This window comes from Phoca vitulina, unplaced genomic scaffold (genome assembly GCF_004348235.1).
Source record: "Phoca vitulina isolate PV1807 unplaced genomic scaffold, GSC_HSeal_1.0 scaffold45, whole genome shotgun sequence".
NCBI lineage: Eukaryota > Metazoa > Chordata > Mammalia > Carnivora > Phocidae > Phoca > Phoca vitulina.
Window position 1 is genome coordinate 3,604,405 of NW_022589748.1, and position 26,091 is coordinate 3,630,495.

Sequence of the window (26,091 nt, forward strand, 5' to 3'; positions counted from 1 at the left end):
GGTCAGGGTTAGCGGTCGGTGCCCGGGGTCGGGCTAGCGGTTGGTGCCGGCAGTTGGGTTTTGGTCATAGCCAGCAGGGCAAGTGGCCAGGAGGTGGGAGGTAAACCAGGTGGGTGGCCCCCTGGCAGCCTCGGGAGAAGTGTCTGTCGGGGGAGAGAGGATGCTTGCTCACAGCATCCCTGCTCGCCTCCTGGCCCTTGCAGGCCTTGTCCACCGAGGAACCCGAGGCTCGCTGACAGTTGCTCCCCACCTATGCCCTGCTTCAGGAGCCAGCTGCCTGTTCCCCGACGTGACGCTTCTCGTGTCCTCCCCTGGGTGCCCCAGAGCAGCACTTGGGTGCCTCCAGCCTTGCCCAGCCCTAGCCTCTGTGCTGTGTGTGCGAGGGCTCCGCAGTGGCTCCCGTCCTCACCGCCCTCCCCCCGACCCCCTGACCCCTGGGACGCTCTCCTGTTTATGCTGGCCACTCAGTGCCTCCTGGTTTACTGCTCTCATCTTCCCGTTCTCTATTCTGCATAGTTTGTTGGTTTTATGGGGTGGTTTTCTTCCCAGCCCCAGGGCTCTTGCGCCTCTGGCCCATGCACAGCTGCTCCAGCCTCATGGAGCCCACCCCCTCCCAGAGGCCCCGGGCCTTTGCAGGAGGGTCTTCTGCCGCCTCCCGAAGTGCATCCACCTTCCCCCGGACAAGGAGCTGGGGGCTAGCCCAAGCTGAGCCCCCCTTTCCTCCGTCCCTCCCTCCCTCCCTCCCTCCCTCCGTCCTTCCCTCCCTGCGTCCCTGGTTCCTTCCTAAATGGATTAGGACTTTGCAGGAAGGAGCCACCAGCTGTCTGGGGCGGCCCAGAGGCCAGGGCTGTCTGGTGCCTCCTGCTTTGTCCTGATTCAATTTGGGCCGGGAGGCTGGCAGGCTGAGGTCTTTCTGGGAATGGCTCGAGGGGGTGGCCGAAGGGAGGGGAGAAGCCTTCAAGCGCCCCAGGCAGGCAAACCTCTCAGCTGGTCACACGGCGGACCCTCCAGTGGGCTTTGTGCCGCACAAGGCCCCAGGCTCTGGCCACCGGCTGCCTGTGGCCCCCATGAGGATGTCCCCTACATGGCCTGTCACACCCTCCACGTCCCTTAATGCTGTGGACTTCAAACATTTATAAAATTGCAACCTGGTTGAAGAAATACATCTTGTAAACATTTCGAAGTGAACCCAATTCACATGTTGGCCAACTGCTGACTGGCCAGTTGTTAAAATCAATATTTATTCACAGCCAAATAGCAGACTCGGGCCAGACCTGAGGCGGGAGCCAAGCTCGAGTGCTTTCCTAATTCCTTTGTATGTTTCCACAACTGCAGTTGGGACACTTTGCACCTTGTTATGTGTGATGCACTCTGACACTCGTTCGGTATCACCGGTTCCATGACTCACGAAAGGCCTCCAGTCTGTGGTGTGGACCGCGCCCCGCCTTGGCCCGTTGCGCACGGCGGGCCCTGAGCTGGGCCCTGGGGGTGCAGCAGTGACTGGCAAGCCGGTCCCTGCCCTCACAGAGCTTATGGTCCAGGGGGCAGCTGCGGTGGCAGAAGACACTCTGGGCTTGGCACCCTTTAAGACATCGGGCCTAGCTGTCAGCCTGCCCGGTGCACCCACCCCCCATCTGCAGGAAGCAGGGAGGCCAGGATCCATAGACTCTGAGGCCTGCAGCCCTGCTCCCTGCTCGCACCCCTGACCTGGCTGCCAGCACCTGGCCTGGGGCCCGTGCACAGAGCATTAGGGGAGCTGAGCCCAGAGAGGGAAACCGAGGGTCCCTGCCTTCGAGGAAGGGCACTGGGGCAGCCTGTGGGTGGCCCCCCAGACCTGCCTCCTCGGGTTCTGGTAGGGGAGGGGCAGGACGGAACCGGATGCAGGGGAGGCTGACCTTTGTGTCTAGTGGGTGCCCAGGCTGGACCAGGTGGTGCAGGGGCAGCAGGCCTGTCCCCTGCCTCGGGGAGCCCTGGCATTGGGCCCTGGTCTGAGGGCGCCCCAGCAAGGGGAGGGTGCACCTCTGTCCTCCAGGAGCCTCATGACAATGGGGCAAAGTCCTGTCTTGGGAGAACCCTGTCCTGAGATGAAGTGGCCTCCACTATCTTTCTGAACCTCTGAGACTGGGGCTCGCGGGCCTCGGGACAGTGGCCCTGCCCGTTGCAGCTTGATAGAAAGCTGTGACAGAGGAGCCTGGGGACATGTGGGAGGCCAGCCAGGACACCTGGCCCAGCCAGGGCGGGAAGGGGCAGGAGGTGGGGCCGTTGAGGGCACCCTCTCAGCAGAGGTGACAATTAAAAGCTGAGTGGGCTGTCAGCAGATGACAGAGGAACCAAAAGGCCACTCGGGTCAGGGAGAGGGAAACCTGTGACAGTTGGGGCCCCATGAAGGACGTGGGTATGTTTGGGGGATGGTGATTCTTAGAGCACCCGGAGTGTGGGGTGTGGAGGGGGAGTTGGACGAGGGGCAGGAGTGCAGAGCTAACGTGGGCAGTAGGGAGCCATGGAGGGTGTGTGAGCAAGGGAGAGCCATGGCCAGAGCTACGTGCAGGGGAAAGTTGGCAGTTGAGGTGCCAGGCGGACTGGTCATGGTACTGGGCTCAGCCCTGGAGTTGCAGACTGGGGGACATGCCATGGAGCGAGCGCACTCCTCAGTTACCCTGCCGCGTGTGCCCGTGCCTGCCCGGAGCTGTGTGCGGCCTCCTCCCTAACTAGGCCCTGCGGGGGGCTCTAATGCCTTCATGCGTCTAACCCCTTGGGGAAAGGGGAGGCCAGCCCTTGGTTCGTCCCACCCGGGAAGTAGAGGCGGCCCTGGGGGTCTGGGGGCCTGGCGGGGTTGGGGTGGGCATTCGCCGTGGGGGCCACGCCCTGGGGCACACGCCCACCTCCGCGGCCTCCCTCCATCCAGGTGACCATGGCCTTGTTGGGGAAGCGCTGTGACATTCCCGCCAACAGCTGCGGGCCTGACCGCTGGAGCTCCGCCTTCACCCGCAAAGACGAGATCATCACCAGCCTCGTGTCTGCGTTAGATTCCATGGTGAGTGCCCCGGTCTGCCCTGGAGGGGCGGAAGTCCCGGCCTTTGTCAGCAGACGTCGAGCTCGAGTCCCACCTCTGCCACCTCGGGGTGGGGGGGGGAGGGAGGGAGGGAGGGGTCTTCGGCCCCCTGGGACTCACTATCCCCATCTGCCTACACGTGGGGGGGTGGGGGCAGGGGGAGGCTTGAGTGAGGCCAAGGATGTGAAAATCCAGCCCTGGAATTCAGCGCTGGCCCTGGGCCCCTGGGCCCCTCACCCCTCATCCTCATTTCATCACCTTTTGCCATTCAGGTCCCATCCCTGGGAAGGTCACAGGTCTCCGAGGAAAGGACCTGACTCATGAGAAACCTGTAATCCCCGATGTTAAAGCACGAGCTATAACTAACTGCATCTCGGGGCCAGGAGAGAGAAACGAGGCCTCGTAAATCACTCCTTTGGCATGATTGCTTACGTACCTAAGCCTGCAGTGGTTTATTCCAAATGAGGAAATTATAATGTCATTTTCCTGTAGCCTTTTCCGGGGTGGGGGGAAGTTCTGGGACAGAGTAAGGGGGTGTTAGAAGCTGTCTGGCGTCCGTTAGCTGCACCCCTGCATGTTAGGATGGTGAAGTTGAAGTTCAGAGAGGACAGCACCTTGCCTGGAGTCACACAGCATGGCTGGTTTTGTGTTTTGTGTTTTTTAAGATTATATTTTTTTGAGAGAGAGAAAGTGAGAGAGAGAGAGTACAAGCAGGGTGGGAAGGGGCAGAAGGAGAGGGAGAAGCAGGCTCCCCGCTGAGCAGGGAGCCCGACACGGGGCCCGATCCCAGGACCCCAAGATCATGATCTGAGCTGAAGGCAGACTGAGCCACCCAGGCGCCCCGACAGAACTTTTCCATCCTCATAGAAAGTTCTGTTGGGCAGCACTGCTCTAGAGGGCGTTACAGAGGCTCCTTGGAGGAGCAGGGCCCCCATAGCTCGCCTGGTGGCGGGGACGAGACCTGCTCCCCTGTCCTTAGGTCCCTTCCTGGGTTTCCTGGTGGACCCCAAGGGTGATGATGACCCTTGCTCGGCAGTGACTGGATGCTGGCATCCTCCGGGGCTGGGGCCTGGGTCTTCGGGTGGTCTCCAGGGGCTATGGGGCAGACCCTCTTCCAGGCCTTTCCTCCAAGCCCCGTTCTCTGTGCCTCTGGGGAAGCCGATTCCCTGGAGAGTGACCACACAGGGAAGTAAGTATCTCTCCAGCTCGGATGGCCACTCGTGTGTTGGGAACAACTGACTCTATTTGTCTCCTTTGCTTGTTAACGTTTTGCAGCATTGCCATGGGGAGAGCGAGCGGCAGGTTTTTATTTTAATCTTAGCAGGAAATCAACACACACCCTTCACCGTAGGAGATCTCCGGGGACAGGCCTTTCGGCTCCACAATGTCCCCGGCTTCCTCAGCAGAGTGACTCTGGGCTGAAGCTGAGAGGCATGATATGGCCCAGAGAGGTTGAGGAACCTGTCCTAGGTCACACAGCAGCAGAACTGGGATGAGAAGCCAGACTCCCTGACTGCCCAGCAGAGCGCTACCAAACTCTCATAAAAACCAGTGTTTACAGGGCGCCGAATGCATGCTGAGAGCTTTGCAGGCAGAGATCTTCTGCTGATCTAGGTCAGAGGTCTGAGATGCTGGTGGTCTTGGTTGCAGGGTCCCTGTGTTAGGGCTTCCCGTGCAGGGGGCCTGCCAACCCCTCAAGTCTGGGGCTGCAAAAATGACCTCTGTTTGTGAACCCACAGGAGATACCCCTGTTTAGAGATTCCTTCCTGCCTGCCAGGCCTCGCTGAATCCCTACAGCCAAGCCCACTGAAAGCCTGGGAGCTGGGCTGCCTGTCCCCATTCTGCAGATCAGGCCCAGAGAGGGGAGTGACGTGCATCAGTCCCACAGCAGGAAGTGGCTGATGTGGGATTGAAACCTGGATCTGCTCAAGCCTTGATTCTCCTGGCCGCCCCCACCCACCTCACCTCCTCTCATTTAGGACTTTAAGAAAACCAGACAGGATTGTTCCTGGGGCTGGGGCCAAGCCTCAGGCAGGAACCCCTCTAGAGCCAGGAGGACCTGGGAGGAGGGAAGGGCAGGGGCCCTGTGTCTTTGTTCTTCTGGGGGCTCCATGACCTGTCTTCTCCCTTGACCTTGGCCAAGCTTTGGGTGGGGGGTGTCATTCACTCCTTCCTCCTGCAGACTCCGACTGAGAACCGTGGAGGGGAGACCTCTCCCTGGAGCTGCTGGTGGGATCTTAGGCAGCTGGGAGCTTTATCCCACCCCCAGAGCTGTCACCGGAGGTGTCCCCGAGCTGGGGGACCTCCTCCCGGCTCACATACCCCACTCCCCCTGCAGTGCTCGGCGCTCTCCAAGCTGAATGCAGAGGTGGCCTGTGTTGCTGTCCATGATGAGAGCGCCTTCGTGGTGGGCACCGAGAAGGGGAGAATGTTCCTGAACGCACGGAACGAGCTGCAGTCAGATTTCCTCAGGTTCTGCCGTGAGTACCCCAGGGCTCCAGTGGGTGGGGCCTGCGGTCCCTGAGGGTCCCCAGAGCAATTCCAGGGGGCCTTGTGTTGGGGGCTGTGCAGGCTTCCCAGTGTGGCGTCACCGGGGCATGACTTCTCCAGCAGCCCCTCAGTCCATAGAGACCAGCTGACTCCACCCCGGGGCGGGGCAGACCCAGACACGTCCGCGTGCTCGTTGGCAGAAGGGAACACTGAGGCCCGGTGTTGCCTCTGACACACAGGGACCCAGTGCCCTTGTTCAGCTAATGCTTATTGAGCACGTGCGGTGTGTAGCACCCTTTCTGCCATGCTAACTCAGTTATCCCGACATCAACCCTGTGAGGTAGGCACTGTCGTTGCTATAGTAACGATCTGGAGCCACCTCGTGGTGGCTCTTGGGGACGAAGTGACTGAGGACACCGGCAGCACGAAGGAAATGCTTGGTATCTCGAGCGGTTCGTGGTGTTGTGATCCGTAGTGCTTTGAGCCAGGCCACGTGCTCTGTTCACTTTCCCCAGCAGGCTCAGGAAACCGCACCCAGTTTACAAGGGAGAAACTGAGGCACGGTGCGCATAAGCCACTTGCCCAGGGAGACACAGCCGCCACGTGACGGAGGCCAGGTTTCTGTTCTGAAACCCGTGCTCTTTGTGCTGCACCCCTTCAGAATGGGGGAGGTGTAGCAGGACGCTCCCCCACCCTCTCCCCGGGAGCCCTGCCAGGGGTTCCTGGTCACTTGCAAAGGAGAACAGCACTCAGAGCTGTGAGCCGGGAGCCCTGAAGCAGGGGGGTCATTCTGAAGCCCCCTACTCCTCAACACTACTGTTGGGGCCTTTAGACCCTCGTAACCCAGCCCCTGCCTCTGTGTCAGCCCTCCCGGCATCCCTCACTGCAGGCAGTACTGGGCTGAGTGCTAGCTCACCGGCTCTGTGTGCATGCTCCCCTCTGCCTTGGTCCCTGTTGTCCCCCCACCTGGGAGGCCCTCCCTCCTCTCCTCTGCCGGCAGACGCCTCCCCAGCCTCCGCGTCCACGTTCCTCCCGCCTGCCCGGGGCCCCTGTCTGTGCCCCCCACCCCTAGTCGCCAACCCTCCCCCGCCCCACCGCCCCAACCCCTGTGGTTACTCCCCACACTGTGCCGGCTTCTTATATCCTAAATTTCCATCCGTGCTCCTGGTAAGCTCGTCATCTTCACCTTTTTGGTGGATTAGGCCCTACAAGGTTAGGGCCTGGCCGCAGCGCCGAAGGCCAGGCCCTGAGCAGCTGCTCAAGCCCATGAGTTGGGACTGTGAGCTCTTAGGGTTAAGAGCAGGCCCTGAAGGCAGGCGTCTGGGGCTCCATCCCGGCTCTGCCACCTGCCGGCTGCTGGGCCTCAACCTTCTTGTCTATGAAAGGGGAGGACAGTGCTGCCCTCCTCGAGGGTCGATCTGAGGATTAAGTCGATCTCATACAGGCGAGAACAGTGCCTGAGACTGGGTTCACACACAGTAAATGCTAGCCATCGTCCTTGCCATTATTAACGTCTGCATTACACCCGGGGTCTGGAGCCTCCATCAGCCGTTTCGGGGAAGGCTCGCCCCCAACACTGGGCATGTCATCACTGGGGTCCAGCTGCTTCCCCAGCCGCTCCCGCCCCCGCCCAGCTCTCCGAGCCTGTCCCCTCTCCGAGGTTGGGTGGGGGCTGGCCCAGGGTAGAATAGACAGTGGCCGGGTCCTGTGGCCCCAGGCTGGCGAGGCTGGGGCCTGCGGAAGGTGCACCTGGCTTCCCAAGCCCAGCAGAGTGACTATTTATAGCTGGTTTATTTCAAGCTCCGCAGATCCCCGGAGAGGAGCAGGCTCCCAGCTGCGAGGGGGCCTCCGGGCCCTCCCCTCGTCCCCTTTCCAGTGCAGTGTCTAGCATCTCCCTATCCAGGGGTCCACTGACACTCCCAGGGCCCCACCCTGGCCCAGCCTGGCATGAACTTGCCTCTTTGCAGCCCCTTGGCCTCTTGCTGGGGTCCCCATTGTCTCCTCATGGGGCAGAGCGGAAAACTGGGGCCTCGACTGTTTAAGACAGCATTAGGGTTGGAGCACAGAAAGGGGTGCACGGAACAGACATTGGTTGAACCCCGGTTCTGAGCCACGCCAGCTGGTCTTCTGTGAGAGCTCGCAGACTGAGGCCCAGAAAGGGAAGGGACTTGCCCAAGGTCACACAACGAGTTAGAGGTGACCAGGATGAGACCCAAGCCCTGTGCGAGGCACTGGGAACTCAGAGATGACCAGCCTTGGCCCTGGGCAGGGGGTTGGGGCAGGGCTTGCTCACTCGTCATTCATTCCTCCATTCCTTCATTCCTTCCTTCCTTCCTTCATTTTCTACTCCATGTTGAGTGCCCCGCTGCAGGGTTCAGCACGGGGCAGGGACATCTCAGCTCACTGGGCAGGGGTGAGACAGGTGCTCATCCTGGCCTGGCATGCTCTGTGTCCCACAGGAGGGGCCCCCTGGAAGGAGCCAGAGACAGAGCATCCCAAGAAGGTGTCGCGGGGCGAGGGTGGCGGCCGGAACATCCCTCGGTCTTCCCTGGAGCATGGCTCGGACGTGTACCTTCTACGGAAGATGGTAGAGGAGGTGTTTGATGTTCTTTATAGTAAGATCCTTCCTCATTCCATTTGGGGCCCCCAGGCGGGTGGGAGCCCCCGTCCCCGCCCTGCTGAGGCGGCCCCTCCCTCATCTTGCATCCCCAGGCATGGCTCTTCTGCCCCAGCCCCGTTTCCTGAACCGCCATCCACACCGCCCCGGGCCGGCCCTGGCTCCTGGTCGCTGCCACCTTTCGCCTGGAAATGGCCCTGGGCTGGCCCTGGTCTCCTTGCCTCCAGGCTGGCTCCCTGTTGTCCCCACCTGTCCTGTGACCAAGGCCATCTTCCTAAAGCACAAGTCTGACCAGAAAGCTCTTCTTTCCACGGCCTCGGGGGCTCCCCATCGCCCTCCCCACCGTGGCCGGTCCCTGCTCCCCTCCAGCCATGCTGCCTTGCCTCACGAAACCGCTTCCTGTTCTCCGGCCCACTCTGGCTCCATTTCACACCTCGCCTCTGCACCGCTGTGCCTTTTGCGACTGCCTTCCCCTCTGTCCGGCAGACACCGCATTATTCTCTAAGGCTCAGCTGTGGGAAGCCCCCGCTACTGGCTCAATGCCCCCTTGGGGCACCCACTGTGCTCTGACCTCTCACTAGCCCAGTGCCCTCTGGGGCGGGGTCTGTACCTGCCCCTTCCACCATCCCTAGCGACAGCGGCCGACGTCGGCAGGGTGTTTGTTGAATGACTGAGTGAGAGCTAACTTCGCTAGTTAGCCAAGTCTTCCTCTGAGGGCTGGGGGAGGTGGGCAGGCCTGGCGTCCCTCACAAGTGGCCAGTTGCAGAATCTCTGGCCCAGTGGTAGCCGTCGCGGTCTCCAGGTGATCTTGGGCAGGTCCCTTTGGTCCCTAAGGGTCCCAGCTCTGACTTTCTTCCTTTCTGTACTGCAGCCTTTGGTTCTGTGGAGCAAAGGTCTGAGGAACCTCCTGCTGTCAGGAGGAGGGGGAGGCCTAGGTGGGATGGGAGGCCCAGAGGCCCGGGGTGGGCACACTGGTCACCTGGGATGGGGGGACTTGTCACATGTGGTTGGCTTTGCCAGCTACAGGGTTCGTGCCCTCAACCCCCCCCCCGCACCCCTGCCCACTCTGCCCTGCCCCCCACCCCCCCAGTTGCACACCTCGGGCGGCCTCTTTCTGGCTCCGGGAGGGGCTGCAGTGTGGGAGTGACAAAAGGCGTTCCTGAGCCCAGGCCCCTCGGCCATCCCACCCCGTCAGTCCCCAGTCAGTCTCCCCTCCACTCACCCCTTCCTCATCCCCACCACCTTCTGTCTGTCTGCTTCCTCTCTTTCTGAATCTGCTCCTCCCGTTTCCTCTCACCTTCCTCTCCTCCTCCCTTCCGCCCTGTGGCTCTTTTCCCTGCGGTCTCTCTGCCGCCCTCCTTCCTCTCTCCCCCGTGGCTCCTCCTGAGCTCCTGCCCCCAGCCCCGCGCCCTGCTCTGCCCTCCACCCGGGTGCCCAGAGAGGGGAGAATGGCGAGAGAAGCTGGGAACCCCGGCCATGGGGGAGCCCCGGCCCTCAGGTGCACGCAGAGGGGCCCGCCTCCAGCGCTCACCTGCCCCGCTCAGCCTGCAGGGCCTTGTTCTGTGGGACGCTCGCAGGGAAGGGGCCCGTGGGGTCCAGTTTCCCGGGAACCCGGCACCACAGGGAGTGACTCAGCATGGCCCCAGCTCTGGGGCACGGCCGGCCCCCGGCCCAGCCTGGCTGCCCTCTCATACTAGACCCTCTCCTCGGCCCCCTCCCCCACAGGTGAGGCCCTGGGAAGGGCCAGCGTGGTGCCCCTGCCCTACGAGAGGCTGCTCAGGGAGCCGGGGCTGTTGGCCGTGCAAGGGCTGCCCGAGGGCCTGGCCTTCCGGAGGCCGGCCGACTATGACCCCAAGGCCCTCATGGCCATCCTGGAGCAGAGCCACCGGATCCGCTTCAAGCTCAAGAGGTGAGTGAGGCAGGCAGCCTGGGAGTGGGCCCAGGGAGGGCGGCTGGACCATGAGGGTCGGGCCAGGATGGGCCAGGGAGGGCGATCTGCTCCCATGCTGGCTCAGCCTGGGGCCACTCACCCAGTCACGGGGAGGGGACTTCAGACACCCGCGGGGGGCCCCGGTTGTAAAAGCTCCCAGTCCGGCAATGGAAGTGAGGCAGATGCCCAGGCATAGAGCATGATCTGAGCACATGATGGGGGTGTGGGGGGCACGGGGGCCGAGGGGCAGGGCCCAGCTCCTCTAGTGGCCCAGCCGTGTGGCCCTGGGCACATCACAACCCCGCCCCGGGCCTGCACCCCCAGCTGTAAAATGGGGACTGGCTCCTGGCCCGTGTACGTCACAGGCCGTCATGTTGTGCAGAACGCGGGCTGGGGCCTGGCTGGCCAGGTGTATAAAGCTGTCACGTGTCCTTCTCTCGTTCACCCAGGCCGCTTGAGGATGGCGGGCGGGACTCGAAGGCCCTAGTGGAGCTGAACGGTGTCTCCCTGATAGCCAAGGGGTCTCGGGACTGCGGCCTGCACGGCCAGGCCCCCAAGGGGCCGCCCCAGGACCTACCCCCCACCGGCACCTCGTCCGCTGTGGCCAGCTTCCTGTACGGCACCGCACTCCCTAACCACACCACGAGAGAGCTCAAGCAGGAGGCGCCCGCCTGCCCACTTGCCCCCAGCGACCTGGGCCTTGGCCGGCCCGGGCCTGAGCCCAAGGCCTCTGGGGCCCAAGACTTCCCCGAGTGCTGTGGTAAGGTGCTGCTGGGACCCCTGATTCCAGGGGTGGGACAGAGATCACTCCTGGGGGGCACCCTCCCTGGGCAGATGTGGGTGCTCAGGCCCACCCCAGGCTGAAGGAGGCATGTTGGGACAAGGGGCTGGGACAGGACCTCTGTGAATAGTATCATTGGCCTGGGACCGAGAGATGTTTGAGGGCACCCCACAGAGGAGTCCGTGGAGGGAGTAAACAGGCTAATCAGTCACAAGCATTTAATGCGCACCGACGACATACCCAGCCTGGATTAGGGGTACCGAAAGCGTAGGAGAAGGGACAACTGGGTGTGAGAAAGACTTACGTTCCTGTCCTGGCTCCTCCACCAGGCTGTGTGTCCCACAGCAAATCTCTACCTCCCTGAGCCTCAGTTTCCTCAGCTTTCAAGTCGAGATGCCAGTAGGACCTCTCACGAGGTTATTACCATGGTCAAATGGCAGGGCAAGTTAGAAATGCACATTCTCAGGCCCTGCTGCCATCCTGCTGAATCTGAAGCTTAGGGGGCGGCTGGGGGCCGAGCCATCTGTGTATTTAAATCGGCCAGGTGGCTCCGCTGGGTGTTCAGGCTTGAGAGCTGCTGTATTAAAGCAGAGTCCAGTGCTTGGTGCGTAGTAGGTGCTTATAAGTTGTACTTACCGTTAGGAGAAGGAGAAAAGGGACTTCCCTCCCCCGCCTTTCCCATCAAATGTTGGGCTGAGCAGCGGAGTGGGACTTAGACACCTAAATAGGGGTCGCCACCTGTCCTCGGACATCGTCATCCTGGCCTCCCTGATCTGCCGTTTGGAGAGCAGACTGCCAAAGAATGTCTCAGGCCTCTGGGCAGGGAACTTGTCTTGAGTTTACGACCCTAGGGCTGAGTTCGGGGGTCTCCTTGGTGGATGAGACTGTTACCCCAGAGCCAGCGTCTCTGCACCCAGGCCAGATCTGGGGGCCCTCCTTGAACCTGTACCTTTCCTCTCCCTTGTCCAGGACAGAAGCCCCCCGGGCCCGGTGGTCCTCTCATCCAGAACGTCCACGCCTCAAAGCGCATCCTCTTCTCCATTGTCCACGACAAGTCAGGTAGGACGGTGCCCACAGCAGCACCCCAACCAGAGTGGGGGGTCCGGGGCTGGGGGTGGTGTGTCCTGAAATGGAAATGCGTCCACTGGGTCTTCGTGGGAGAAAGGAGGGACGGCTCCGCACAAGGGACGTGTGAGGAAAACCAGAGTGTAACAGTTGGGTATTGCTGTGTAGCAAGCTGCCCCAGGACTTAGCTCAAAACAGTGAGCGTTTACGCATTATAGTTTGTGTGGGTCCGGAATTCAGGAGCAGCTTAGCTGGGTGCTTCTGGCTCAGGATCTCTCTCTCATGAGGTTGGACTCAGGATGGCGGCAGCGGCTGCTGAAGGCCATCTGAAGACGAGCGGATCAAAAAATTATGTGGATGGGTTTTAAAAGTACCACACCGTATTTGGGATTTCTGTATACCAAAAGGGAGGAAGGGAGACTCTCCGGCAATTATGCCTGGTGGGGGTCTTGGCCTCGCCTTCCGTGAGAGGCTCTTTACGAAGACCTAGTCCCCTGGGATCAGAGTGGAGACCCCCACTGTCCCAAACAGGGTCCATCCGTGGCAGGGAGGGAACCTGGAGATTCAGGTGCAATGGCATCTCGGGAGGCCATGGTGGGCAAGGGGTACCAGCTGCGGTAGAATCTCACTGGGTGCTCGCTGGGTGATCTCAGGAGAGATACTCAGCCTCTCTGAGCCTGGTTTTCCTACCTGAAAAATGGGGATACGGTCTATGCTTAAAGATATCATGAGGGATTAAATAGGATATACTGTATAAAGTACTCAGGACAAATAAGCTCTTAATAATTAATTAAAGATGGGGGACCCCTGGGTGGCTCAATTGGTGAAACATCTGCCTTCGGCTCAGGTCATGATCCCAGGGTCCTGAGATGGAGCCCCACTTTGGGCTCCCTGCTCAGCGGGGAGCCTGCTTCTCTCTCTGCCTACCCCTTCCCCTGCTGTGCTCGCTCTTGCTCTCTCTCTCTGACAAATAAAATCTTTTAAACAACAAAAATAATAAAGTAAATAAATTAAAGATGGCATTTATAATGGTATCATGATGAACCAGATGGTGACTCTAGTTATTAATAGTAAATTGAGGCAGAGGCTCTGGTTTTGTGGAAGAGGCCAGCAGGGCTGGGGGTTTGAGGGAGGCCACAGGGCCAAGGCCGGGTGTACAAGGCATGAGGGTTAGTGCCTTTGAGACCAGGACTCTGTGTCTCCCTACTCACACCCCCTGCCTATGGGGGCAGGAGACACCCAGGAAGGCCAGGCTGAGCTTGCGTAATCCGCACTGCTCCTGGGGGCCGACAGAGGCGAGAGAAGAGAGCAGGGTGCGGCGGTGGGGGGACCATCCGAGCACCCTGGATTTGGGCAGGGCTGCCTCCTGGAGGAGGCTGGGGTGTCAAGGGCCGAGGTGGGAGTGAGCGGAAGAGCTGAGCCCGTCTGTGGGACTCTGGAGGAGAGAGCCTGGTGGCCTCCAGTATGGCCGTCTCCGGGGCCCCTGGGCCCAGCTAGGAGGGTCCAGTGGAGGGGGAGGCGGCCGGGCCGTGGGTTCCCTGCCGCGACCCGCCCTCACTCGTACCTCTTGTGTTTTGATAGAGAAGTGGGACGCCTTCATAAAGGAAACCGAGGACATCAACACGCTCCGGGAGTGCGTGCAGATCCTGTTTAACAGCAGATATGGTGAGTGGGCGGTGCGGCCCGCTGCGTGGCCTCGGCAGCGTGTTGAGCATCTCATTACGTGGCAATCACTCGTGTTCCCTAACATGACAGCAGGAGCCATATGCTGGCACCCGTACACCGGCCGCGCTCATGTCATCTCCTGTCTGGGTAGGGGGTGGTTGTGTCAATATTGCCCTTCCAGACTTTTCCAGGGGGCGGAACTGATGGCAGAGCCCCAACTCGACTCACCTGTGGGAGGCGGGCGGGGTGGGCAGGGGGGACCCTGCAGGGAAGACCTGGGAGAGTGGCCGGCGGCCCCACGCGCTTGCATGGTCCCCACAGACGGCGCCCAGAGCCCTTGCCTTGGGCTGGGCCCTCTGCCTGACGTGCCCTTTGCGTGTTTGTGGAGTAGACTCCCACTTGTTCCTCGAGACTCAGGCTGGGCCAGGAGGGGTCCCCAGAGCCCTGACGGGCTCCTCTTCGCTACACATCCTGCATTTGATGCGCCTTGTCTGTGTCTGTTCCCCGGGGTGGGGGGGGGCAGGACTGCGCCGGCCCCTCTGTGTGTCCCCGGCACCCAGGACCGCGCGGGGCCCAGAACGCATGTCAGCCCTCTCTGCACATGGGGGGTGGGGGGAGCGCTGGGGCAGGTGCGTCCTCCACGTGGTCCAGCTTCGTGCCGCGCCACGTGGAAAGTGAAGCCACCATTGGCTAGAAGGCAGGGGTGGGACCAGGTGGCCTGTAAGACCGTCCTGCTCTGGATGCTCGGACACCGCTCGCCCGCACCCCCGCCGTGCGCTCCCGCACCTGTCCCTCTCGTCTCCCTGGCAGGCCTTGCTCTCTCGGCCTTTATGGGGCTCCCCCGTAAGCTCCCAGCAGGCGATGGCCATGGTGTAGCCCTTGTCTGGGTGGGTGGCTCTCAGTACGGGGACGTGACACACGTCCCCACGGATCCCCTGGTGTCACCCACCACCCCCCGAATGGTGCCACCCCGCTGTGGGGAAGTCCCTCTGCCCATGGGGCCAAGGGAGGGCAGGGACGGTCGCCACCCAGGCCTGCAGACAGAGAGGAGGGGCAGGGACCCTGGGAGCTCCCTAAACACACAAGTTCCAGGAGGAGCACTGCACTGGGAGTCCACAGCCACTTGCCCCAGGCGACCAGGAGGAGTTGGCTGCCTCCCTCTCTAACCTTGGTCTTCTCACCTGAAGCAAAAGGGACAGGGTGGGGCTTTACCCTCTTCCTTCTCTCTCCTCCTGTCTTTCTCTCCTCTCTCTCCGTCTTCCTCCCTCCCCTCCTGCCTCGCTAAAGGAAAACCCTCTCTCTAATACTTCTGACACCCGAAGAGGGGGTTTTCCACAGCAGGCAGTGCGCCCTCTGGGTGTCCTACAGTTCAGTCCTGACACTGACCACTGGCAGCGACGCAGAGCCCGCAGGTTAAGGGGTCAGTCCCACAAGACGGCCCCGCAATTAGGGGTGGGGTCCCCAGGGCACCCGCACTTCTGTCCAACGTGGCTCCACATCCACGGTTCCCATGGCCGCCCCTCAGGTTCCGACAGTCCGCTGTAAGGGCAGCTAGAACTCGGAAACACTTTATCTGTCTTTACCTGTTTATTGTAAAGGGTACAGATGAGCAGCAAGGTGACGAGGTACATAGAGTGAGGTCCAGAAGGGTCTCGAGAGCAGCAGCTTCTGTCCTGGTGGAGTTTGGGGGTGCACCCTCCTGGCACATGGATCCACCAACCCGGAAACTCTCTGAAGCCCACATTTCGAGTTTTTACAGAGGTCCTATTAAGTAGGCAGGATTGATTAAAATATCGCCCGCTGGTGATTAGCTCAATCTCGGCCCCTCTCCCCTCTTGGGGGTGGGGGTGGGGGGAGGATCGAAAGTGCCAACCCTCTGATCACGTGGTTGGTTGCCCTGGCAACCGGTCCCCATCCTGAGGGTGCTGGGGGCCTGCCCCTCGTTATCATAAACTCGGGTGGGTTGAAAGGGGTTTATTAGGAAAAATAGGACTCTGTCGTCAGCGCTGTCACTCAAGGAAATTACCAGGGGTTTGGGAACTCTCGAGCCAGGAACCAGAGCTGAGGACCACATGACTTCTTGGGTCACCTGTCACACTTGCCCCCTCCCTTCTTTTCTCTTCTCATGCATTTACTGGTTCGCTCACTTATCAGTCACGCATTTTCAGCTCCCCCCACCCAACCTTGTGCCAGGCGCTGAGGCCCACGCTGGTCTCAAGGTGCTTCGGCAGGTGCCTGAAGATGTGTCTCCAGGTGTTTTCAGCAGCGTGCAGCGGGACGAGACAGTGTACAGTAATACCAGGGGTGGGGGCCCTCGGAAAGACAGGACAGCTCAGAAAAGGGTGAGGTCTCCACAGGCTTGAGGAATCAGGGGTGGCTTCATGGAGGAGGTGCGCTTTGATCCACACTGGGGCTTTGGCAGCCTGCGCCTTCTTGGGTGGGGTGGGGCTGAGCAGGGCTCTAGAGGCCTGGTGAGGAGTCTGGGATAGCCTGAGCACCTTTGATAACCTTTGCTGTGGTCTCTCTGTCCGACCCACTCCTCCCCTTCTCCTCCCCTACAGGCAGGTGTGAGCTGGATGGGCAGTAGGGGGAGGGGATCTGGGGAGGGCTGGCTCCGACTGCCTTGGGAGCATTCTGCCTCAGTGAGGTTGGCACGGCAGCCGCCAGGCTTCCTGCCTGTTGTGTACTCTGGATGTTTCCAGAAAGCTGAGCCTTTTGCGGATGCCAGCACTTGGCCTCGCCGCGTCCAAACCCAAGGAGGAGCACTGGGCTTGGAGTGCCTGAGGCCTTGCCCCTTCTCAGGCCAGAGCTCCGTCTGAGCTTCCCCTGCAGCTGCCCTGGGGAGAAGGAAGTTCCCCAGGAGGACTGGGGACGTCCCTGGGGGTGAGGACCTTGTGTGGCAGCGTGAGGCATCCCGCAGACCCTGGACGAACGGATCCTGCTCCTGGGTCTGCCCTTCCAGCCACCAGCTCTGGGTGAAGTGGGCCAGCAATGGGGCTGGGGGTGCAGCGGGGGAAAAAATAAAACGGAGAAGAAATGGGGGGGATCCTGGGAGATGGTTGAGTCTCTATGAGGGACGGAGGCTCCTGCCTGGTCGCTGCAGTCTCCCCCTCTCAGGGGCCAGAGGCTGGAGGCCAGGTGGGGTCACCTCCTGTCCGCTGGGTGTCCTCACGGCTGAAGAGACAGCCCCAGCCAATGACATGAACCCAAGTGGAGACAAATGCACAGAGACTTGCCGAAGCCATCCTCACTGGCTGGGGCTTGGGGTGGGGGGTTGGGGAAAGAAATGGTTTGACAGCTGTTGAGATTTCGAGGGTTTAATTTGACAACGAGCTAAGTGTGGCTTCACAGTAGGATCTGGCTGCCAAAGCCGCCGACGCAGACCTGGCTACATCAACAGAAAAACAGTTCTTGACGGCGCGCCAGGGAGGGCCCCAGGCAGCCCTGCCGCGTCCCGGCCAGGGTGTGGCCGCAAGGGAGGCCAGCTTGGGGCTGGCACCTGTTGGGACACAGGCAAAGCCCCGGCAGAGGAACAGGGCCAGGATGGGGAGGGGCCTGAGGAAGGGCCCGGGGACGCAGGACCCTTGGGGAAGTTTGGAGGGACGAGGCAGGAGGGAAGTGGACCACCAGCCCTGCTCAGGTCTCCTGAGACCTCCCAGGCCCTGGGGAGACCCGGGGACCCGAGAAAGTACCATCCAGCACATAGTAGGTGCTCAAGAAGTACTTGGTACCTGAATGAGTGAGAACTTGGAGGTGCGGTGGAAGTGAATAGTTAAGGTGGCCCAAGACCAAACCCAAGGGTCTGGAAGGAAGAAAGGAACAAGTCACCATTTCCTAAGCCCGGATTCTGTCTACATTGCTGTTGGCAAAGTTGTCTGTGTCTCGTTTCTGTCCTTGATGAGTGAGAAGAATGCCAGCTGCCTCCCTGGAGGAAAGAGCACATCTGGGGGGCTGGAGGAGTCCTGCCGAGAAGCTTCCTTCAGCCATTCATTCGCTCATAGAGTGCAGGGAGCAGCTAGCCTATGTCCCATCCTGCCTAGATCCCAGCCGTGGAGCAGTGACCACCCCCTGCTCTCTTAGAGCTGACGTTCCAGACAGTGAACCAGCGTACAGACGAATACGTTTATAGTGTCAGGTCACAGTAAACGGGGGATGGAAAACAGCAGGGTGTGCCATGGGGAGATGGAGGGGGCTGTTGGCTGATGAGGTGACATGGGAGGGGACACTTGAATGGGGAAAGGGAGGAAGGGAAGTGAATGGTGATCTGGGAGAAGAGCCAGTAGCCAGAAGAGCATGTGCAAAGGCCCTGGGGCAGGTGTTGTGTCTGGCCTGTTAGGGAAGCAACAAGGAGGCTGGAAAGACAGCAGTGAAAGCAGGGACATCAGGTCAGAGGTGATGGGGTCCCAGTCACGTGGGGCCTCGTAAGCCCAGGTAGGACTTTGGCTGTCGCTGAGGGGGATGGGAACCCGTAGGCAGTTTTCAAGAGGAAGCGCCATGTGCAGGGGAGGGGCGCGTGGGAAGGTCACAGTGACGGCGGCCCTGGGGCCCCCGCATGTCCCGCCGCTTCCGTCCCATGCTCAGCCTTGCCGTTGCCCTTCCAGCGGAAGCCCTGGGCCTGGACCACATGGTCCCCGTCCCCTACAGGAAGATTGCCTGCGACCCAGAGGCTGTGGAGATTGTGGGCATCCCAGACAAGATCCCCTTCAAGCGCCCCTGCACCTACGGGGTCCCCAAGCTGAAGCGGATCCTGGAGGAGCGACACAGCATCCACTTCATCATTAAGAGGTACAGGGTGGGGTGCGGGGCCCGGGCTCGGGGTGCCGGGGTGTCCGGGCTGGGCAGGGGACCACAGCAGGCATGAAGGGGGGTGATGATGGTGCAGGGCTGGAATGAATGGGTTCAGACTCGGCCAAGAGAACAGGCGGGCCTGGGAGAGGGGTCGGGCTCCTTAACCACACAGCTGTGCAGGCCCCCCCTTCCTGGCCTCTTCTGAGGCCTGAACGGGAAATGGAGGCACCATGCCTGGCCCGTGTGGACCCTCCGTCAGGTCTTAGTAAGAGGCGTTTTCCTCCCCCTAAAGAAGACCTGAGGCCTTTGAACTTACCTGCCATTAGAGGGGAGCTCAGGTGGGGCTGCCTGGCCTTTCCCCTTCACACCCCACATCTGGCTGCCCTACCTGCTGGTGGCTGGACCGCCCTCCCTGTCCTCCCAGGCAGCCGGCTTCCCTGGCCCAGGTGTGGGTGGGTGGGGGAAGGCAGAACACGATGCACTCCATATCAGCAGCCCCCCAGGGTTGGTGGGGGGGAGGAGGGGGGCTGCTACTGCGCATCCCCTAGCCTCGGCTCCCGACTCCAGTGGGGACTTTGCCCTCACAGCTGGTTGGACTCACCACCCAGTAAGCATCAGGGTCTGCAGGCAATGCTCAGACTTCCCGGGATGCTTCCTCCTAAATGGTTAGAGATGGAGGGGTGGCCAGAGGCCGTGGCGTCCAGCCCCCTGCCTCCAGGCAACACTGTGCTGGCCACTTCCCAGGCATCTGTCCGGGAGTTCTGTGAGGGTGCGCTCCCAGTGTGTGCGTCTGCTCACGTGCGAGCTTGTTAGACTAAAGGCAGGGACTGAGGGCAAGGACTGTGTTGGGCTCATCGCTGAACCCCCAGCGCCTAGAACGTAGTAGTAATAGACGCCCAGTGTGTATGTGTGGAATGAATGAATGAATAGATACTTGCCCAGGGGTGCAAGGAGGCTGGGCGTGGGCAGGGGCCCGGGATCGACTCTGAGAGCACAGAGCTGTTCTTGAGTGGTGGGAAGGACCTCTGCAGGGTTGCTGGCGGCCAGAGCAGGGCTGCGGAGGTTGGGAGGTGGGCAGCAAGCCCTGGAGGTGGGGAGACTCGGGAGGAGGCCTGACATGGGCCGGGCTGGCCTGCTGGGCGGAGGGAGAGAGGCGGCTGCATTTGGGGTGGATTCTGAGCTTGGCCGGGTTTGCCGGTGGCTGGGATGTGGGGGTGTGGAGGGGAGCACGGAGGCCAGGATCACCCCATGTGTCTGAGTGTATGGTTGGGGGAAGCAGGGGTGGGGTGGGGAGTTCACGTGGGGTATGCTAACTTGGGGGTGCTCAGGAGATGGAATTTTTGGAGACCACATTGAGAAGTCAGAAGCTCCAGAGAGAGGTCTGTGTCAGAGATTAAAAAAAAAACCTGAGAGTTGTCAGCACGGGCCAGGGAGGGCTCGCCAGGGAGGATACAGAGGTGAGAAAGGGGGTCCCCACTGAGAGGAGGAGGAGACTCACCTGCTCCCTTGTGGCAGTGGGACCGCATCTGCCCTCACAACCCTGACTGGGGGGGTCCCACTTGACAAATCATTCTGGAGGTGAATCGAAATCAATCGTCAGGCAGTGCCTACTGTTGTCTAGCTTAAATCTCTCTTGCTGCTGCCTAAGTCTGTTAGGCAGACAGGGGGCTAGGTAAGAAGAAAGCTGCAGGGACACCCCAGTGTCCCCGTGTGTGCCTGACCATGGGATTTGGGTCCTCACCGTGGCTGACCTTGATCTCCCTCAGTCTAAACCGTAGCTTATTTAAATCTTCCCTAGTATTTGCTGCGTGCCTCCCACAGGCCCAGCCCTTCACTGGGCTCTACTGGGAACTTCACAGACTGCAGGCAGGCGTCCCCACCTGTCCCCAGAGGCCACTACCAGTCATGGGGGGGGAGGGGCTCACTCCTGTGATGAGTCCAGGGTATCAGAGGACAACGGATTTCCAGATGTCGAGTCAGTGTCATCTGAGCGCCAAGCCTGCGAGGCTTCCTGGAGGAGGTGGCTTTGGCATCAGGCAGATTGGGCCTAAGGTCACTTGCAGCATAACCTTGAATAGCGCCTCTCTTCTGAGCCTATTCCCTCATTTGTAAAAATAAGGACACTGATGCATTCACACACACACACACACACACACACACACCCGATTTTTCTCAGCATAAAATGAGGAGGCAGACATAACACACCTGACACGTAGTAGATGCTCAATAAACACCATCCTTTTCCTTGACCTCCCCTCTCCCTCGTGTATAAAGGAGTGGTGAAGTGCGTCGGTGCTGATAGCCTGAGTTTGAGCCCTGGCCCTGCCTTTCGCAGCTGTGTGTCCTTGGGCGAGTTACTTAACTGCTCTGTGCCTCACTTTCGCCCCTGTAAAATGGGGCTAGTGGTTGTCCATGCCTCACACCGCGGATGGGAGACGAGAGGACTGGATGTGAGCAGCACGCACAGAACAGCGGCTACTCCGTTCAGAGCCCTCCGGACATTTGCCACTGGTGTCCAGCCCAGCCTGGTCAGCGGAGCATTCGAGATTGTCCTGGCAGAAATGAGTCGGGAGAAAGGGCTTAGGAGCAGCCAGCGGGTGGAGTCTCTGCCGCGGCCCAAGTGTCTGCGGGGTGGGGGGAGGTTAAGGGGAGAAGCCACTTGGTGAGGCCTACGGGTCTTGTTATCGGTGGTAGGCGGGCTCCCCGGCCTCCAAAACCCCAGTTCCCACCAGGACACCAGCCCCCCAGCGAGAGGATCCAAGTTTCCACCTGCGGGGCAGACACGTAGGTTCCACCTGAGGCAGGACTTAGGGGGAAGAGTGTCTGGAGGGGATTCTAGAAGTCTGGGATGTGTTCAGAAGATGGACAGCAAGCCCGGTCATCGCCCGTCAAGCGGGCCTCCCAGGCCAGGCAGCCCGTGAGGGCATCTGTCACAGGCCCGGAGCCACATCCGACCTCCCTGTCATCTGCCTGCCAGTCCCACCCAGGAAACCGGGCAGGCCCCGTGCTGTCTCGAGCCCCTGCCCCTTGGGCTCGCTGATAAATAGGTAACATTGTCGGTGATAAAACCAGAGTCGAGGCTGGCAGCTTCCCCGTCCCCAGGTGGGGCTGAGGAAGCAGGTCTCAGAAAGTCAGTTTTCCCCAGTCGCTCCTGTGACTGCTTCTCAGCCTCGTGGGCCCCAGATAAACATGGGCCCCCAGGAGCAGCGGGGGAGCCAAACTCTGCCTCCCACACTTGAGCCTCTGTTTGAATTTCCCGCTGGGCCCGCCTTGGGCATCGTTTGGTTCTTGGGTCCAGGCTGGTCTGGGGGTCCCGCAGAGCCTGTATGCCAGCTACCGGCAGCTCCCCAACCCTCTGGGTACCACCAAGGTGGGGTGGGGGGGCTGGGGTGGAACAGAAAGAACACCAGGCCGCCCCCGGAGGTGGAGGGGTGGGTGAGCCCAGCTTCCTCGCCGACCTTCCCTCTGCCCTCCTGTTCCTGGCCCAGACTTCCAGGCTGAGCAGGGTGATGCCGGGGTCCCGAATGGCCGCAGGCCCCCAGCCACTCCTCCTCCAGTCCATGGTCTGCGTGGAGGCCTGTCCGTGAGCCTGGGGGGCCCCCGGGCCTGCATTGCCCTCACGCCGGTCTCTCCTCTCTCCCCAGGATGTTTGATGAGCGAATTTTCACAGGTATGTGTGGGGACCAGCTAGTCCATCCTGAAGCTGCCGAGTAAGTGCTGCTATCACACGGGGTCCCGGGCCGGGGAGGGAGCCTGGGTACGGCGTCCACCTCCGGGGTAGACAGAGCCCCCAGCTCCCAGGTGCAGACAGCCCCCGGGGACAGTAAAGCTAACGTGCGCTGAACACCAGCGGGTGTCAGGTGCTCTTCTGAGCTGTTAGCATATTCAGTTTTACTTTAATTTCACGTTGAACATTCCCATGAAGTGGGTTCTGCTCTTTTCCCTGAAGCCCAGCTGGTCAGCAGTGAGGTCTGGCCGCAAACCTAGGGCACAGGGGCGCCAACCAGTGGGCAGCACGCCTCCCAGGAGGGAGAGTCGTGCAGCAAAGGGAGCACAGATCTTGGGGTGCGACCGAGCTGGGTCCTGGTTCCGGCCCTCCTTCCCACCAGCTTTGTGACCTTGGCCAGGATCCTATGAGCCTCAGTTTCCACATCTGTGAAATGGGGGCGGGTAATAAGAAGGATCTTCCTCTGAGTTCTTGAGATAATTATATGAGAGAATGGTTTTGTGGTCCGGCCTTGGGGGCCACTTGGCCTCTTTCCCAAGGGTGCCCTCAGCGTTAATAGTGAACGTGAGGCCAGGACAGTTATTTCTGGCTGCTCCTTCCTCCTGCAATCCTCCCAGATCCCTGGAGTCCTCTGGCACCGGAGCCTACATTCCTTCTCTACCCAAGACCCATTCTGGGTTGGCAGAGCCCAGACCATATGCAAGGGGTGCCGCCAAGAACCTCGCACAGGTCACTGCCCAAGTGCCCCACAGGCAGGCAGGAGGCTCGAGGGCCTTGGCCCTGACCTGCCCCCACCTCTCTGCCCAGGGAACAAGTTTACCAAAGACCCCACGAAGCTGGAGCCAGCCAGCCCGCCAGAGGATACCTCTACAGAGATCTCCCGTGCGTCTGTCCTCGACCTGCCCGGGACTGCTCGGTAAGGCCCCACGCCAGCTCCTGGCCCACCGCCTCCCCGACTCTGGTCTGGCGGTGTTACCTGCGGGTGGGGAAGGGGAGCAAGGCCTGGGGCTGGCCAGAGGATGCCATGCCCAGTGGCTCCTGACACACACACACACACACACACACCCTTGTGTCCTCACCCCGCTGTGGGCCAGGGAGAATCTGAACGGTCAGAGAACAGAGACTCTGCCGATTTTTTTCCACTTGGAGAGCTCTTATGCCCGCTCAGGATCCAGCCAGAGGTTGCCTGGTCTCTCGGAAGCCTTCCCTGGCACCCAGACTAGGTCAGGCATCTGCCTTGCGTGTCTACAAGGCCCTGCCCTCAGCTCATGGCCTGGTCACCACCGTCCACCAGTGCCCCCCACCTAGGCTCTGGGCCCCTGGCGGCCAGGGATGGCTCGTTCATTCCAGAACCACCATGTCCAGCCCAGGCCTCTCCCACAGTGCTCTGTGAATTCACTGAATCATCCATCCAGGGGCCCTGCCCACCTTTGCTTCCCAGACCTCTATACCCTCTCCAGGCTGGTGGTCCCTCAGCTCTCAATCCCCCCAGCAAGCCCTGATGGAACCTCACTGTGCTAAGTTGTGGGGCTCCCATACTGGCCCGAGCCAGGCCTCGGGAGCTCCCAACTGGTGGGGAAGGTGGACGCCCAGACCGTTCACCTCAGGGTAGGGAGCAGCATCTTGGCTAGGGTGGCAGGTGATTGCTGTCCTGGGGGACCCTGCACTGGGCCTCTCTCCCGTAGGGAGGACTGCCCTGTGGGGATGGGAGTGAATGTGCTCGGGGGTGTGGAGTCGGCAGGCACCATGGGCTTCTGCCTGAGGGCAGAGCTAGGGCTGATGCCGTGTCGTTTCTTGGCCTCCTTCCTTCCCACAGGTCAGACAAGAATGGTGTCTCTGAAGACTGTGGGCCAGGTGAGGAGGAGCAGGACCCCGCTGTGTGTGTCCTGGGGTGAGAGGGTGTCCACCAGCACCCCCCTGTCTCCCCTCCCAGCAGCCTTGGGGAGGAGGGAGGCAAGCTCAGCCCGTGAGCCTGGAATACTGATGAGCTACCCTGCCCATCCCTGCCCCCCACCCCCCAGGCCTCAGAGCATGCTGGGAGCTCACTGGGAGGCTGGAGGGGCTGGTGGGATGTGGGTGGCATTATGGGGAGTCGGGAGACCTGGCTTCTGGCATCACCACTGTTTCCCAGTGTGTCCGTGGCAAGTGACTTCCCTCTGTGGGCCTCTGTAACCAGGCCTATAAATTGGAGATACCAGGACGGGACTCAGGGCCTGCATGGTGACCCTCCACTCTTGGGCTGGGCAGGAGCTTGAGGCCGGCATGACTGTTCCCAGGGCATTACTAACTAGGCACAGACGTAAGAATGTTCTAGAATGGTTTGCTTTGTCCAGCAAAGCTCAGGCCCACACCTAACTAGATCCCTCATTCCCTCCTCGCAGGAACTTCTGGGGAGCTGAGTGGGCTGAGGCCCATTAAAATTGAGCCAGAGGATCTAGATATTATTCAGGTCACCGTCCCAGGTAAGGGACAGGTGTCTGAAGGGCTGCCCTGCTGCCCCACATGAACCTCCAGGAATCAAGCAGCTCACGCTCCTGGACTGGCCAGAAGCACCGTGTCCCCTCCTGGGCTATCCCCTCTGCCTCCTGAGGGCCAAGAAGGGGTCTCCAGGCCATTGTTTCTCTAGTTTTGGTTCCATATACCCCTCCAATGGGGTATATGGCATGCACTTTCTGCAGCCGGGTCTCCCCTCTACGCTGGCAAGCCCGTCTCTCGGCTCCGGTCTTCCTAAAGATGCCCCCCCACCCAGGCCTTCCCACTCAGGCCTGGCTCCCCTGGGATTTATAAGGCAGGAGGGAGGAGAAGAAAAGGTATGGGGATAGGAGGGTCTGAGTTTGACTCCAGACTTAGAAGCCCCTGAGCCTCTGTCTCTACATCTGTGAAAAAGAGGGTGTACGTGGTCTCTGGAGGCTCAATGTGGGGTTCCCCCCCTCAGGCCCCCGCCTGGCCTCTAGCACAATTGGTCACTAAAGCTGTCCTCCCAGAGTTCCAGGGCATGGCTTCCTTAGGGTCCTGCTCTGCGGGCATGTGGGGCTGGGGGTCCCGGAGGGACCGTGACAGTGCGGGACAAGCAGAAAATGCTCTTGTCCTTTTGTCTCCAGACCCTTCGCCCACCTCTGAGGAGATGACAGACTCAATGCCTGGGCATCTGCCCTCAGAAGATTCTGGTTATGGGATGGAGATGCTGACTGGTAAGAAATGGGCTGGGAACCCACCTCCCTGGGGCGTAACGGGGAGAAGGGTGGGCCAGGAAGCCCCCCAGAGGAAACCCAGTGTGTGCCTGACTCCCTGTGCGGGGTAGGTTCCTCTCTGGAAACCTGAAGTCGGCCTTGGTTTATATTAAGTCTGGCTTCTACATCTTTCCCACGAGCCCCCGTGTGAATTAACTTGTTCATTTGTTCAACAACTATTTACTGAGCACCTACTATGTACCAGGAGGTCCTGTGCGAGGTGCTGGGGACAGAGCAGTGTACCAAACACACCAAGGTGCCTGTGTTCCCAGTGCAGCGAGACAGAGAGTAAGCAAATCACTAGGTAAAATAGAAAGGTAGAGGGTGGTAAGTGCACTGGGGGGCACAAAGCCAGAAGGGGGAGGTGTGAGGGGCAGGGGTGCGGTGGTTATTACAGGACTTGGGTGGTCAGGGAGGACCTCCCTGAGAAAGTGACTTTGGAGCAAAGACCTTAAGGAGGGGGGAGCCACTGGGTGTCAGGAAAGAGCTTTCCAGGTGGCGGGAATAGCATGTGCCAAGGCCCTGAGGTGGGTCATGCCTAGCATGTCCAAGGAGAAGCAAGGCGGCCTGGGTGTCTGGCGCAGAGTGAGGTGGGGAGGTAGGTGATGGTGTGGGTCGTGCAGGGCACATATGTCAAAGGAAAGAGTGGAAGCTTTGATTCTGAGGAGACAGAAACCTCCTCATGGGGGGTGGTTGGAGCTAACGAGGGACATTCTAACAGTGTTTACTCTGACCATGGGGTTGAG

General features: G+C 60.6%; 1 protein-coding gene across 2 annotated transcripts in view; it reads left to right on the forward strand.

The window, feature by feature from the left end:
• The window catches only part of GTF2IRD1 (GTF2I repeat domain containing 1), a 104,665-nt gene that overhangs the window by 30,212 nt on the left and 48,362 nt on the right, over positions 1–26,091 (forward strand). For both annotated transcript variants that reach the window (XM_032430843.1, XM_032430842.1), the window contains exons 2-14: positions 2,906–3,034; positions 5,391–5,532; positions 8,002–8,157; positions 9,885–10,068; positions 10,539–10,849; positions 11,840–11,929; positions 13,517–13,600; positions 18,202–18,385; positions 22,033–22,058; positions 22,923–23,031; positions 23,932–23,969; positions 24,497–24,577; positions 25,217–25,306. In XM_032430843.1, coding sequence (XP_032286734.1) covers positions 2,912–3,034; positions 5,391–5,532; positions 8,002–8,157; positions 9,885–10,068; positions 10,539–10,849; positions 11,840–11,929; positions 13,517–13,600; positions 18,202–18,385; positions 22,033–22,058; positions 22,923–23,031; positions 23,932–23,969; positions 24,497–24,577; positions 25,217–25,306 — 1,618 coding nt within the window. In that variant the 5' untranslated portion in view covers positions 2,906–2,911. The remainder of the gene's footprint in view (positions 1–2,905; positions 3,035–5,390; positions 5,533–8,001; positions 8,158–9,884; positions 10,069–10,538; positions 10,850–11,839; positions 11,930–13,516; positions 13,601–18,201; positions 18,386–22,032; positions 22,059–22,922; positions 23,032–23,931; positions 23,970–24,496; positions 24,578–25,216; positions 25,307–26,091) is intronic.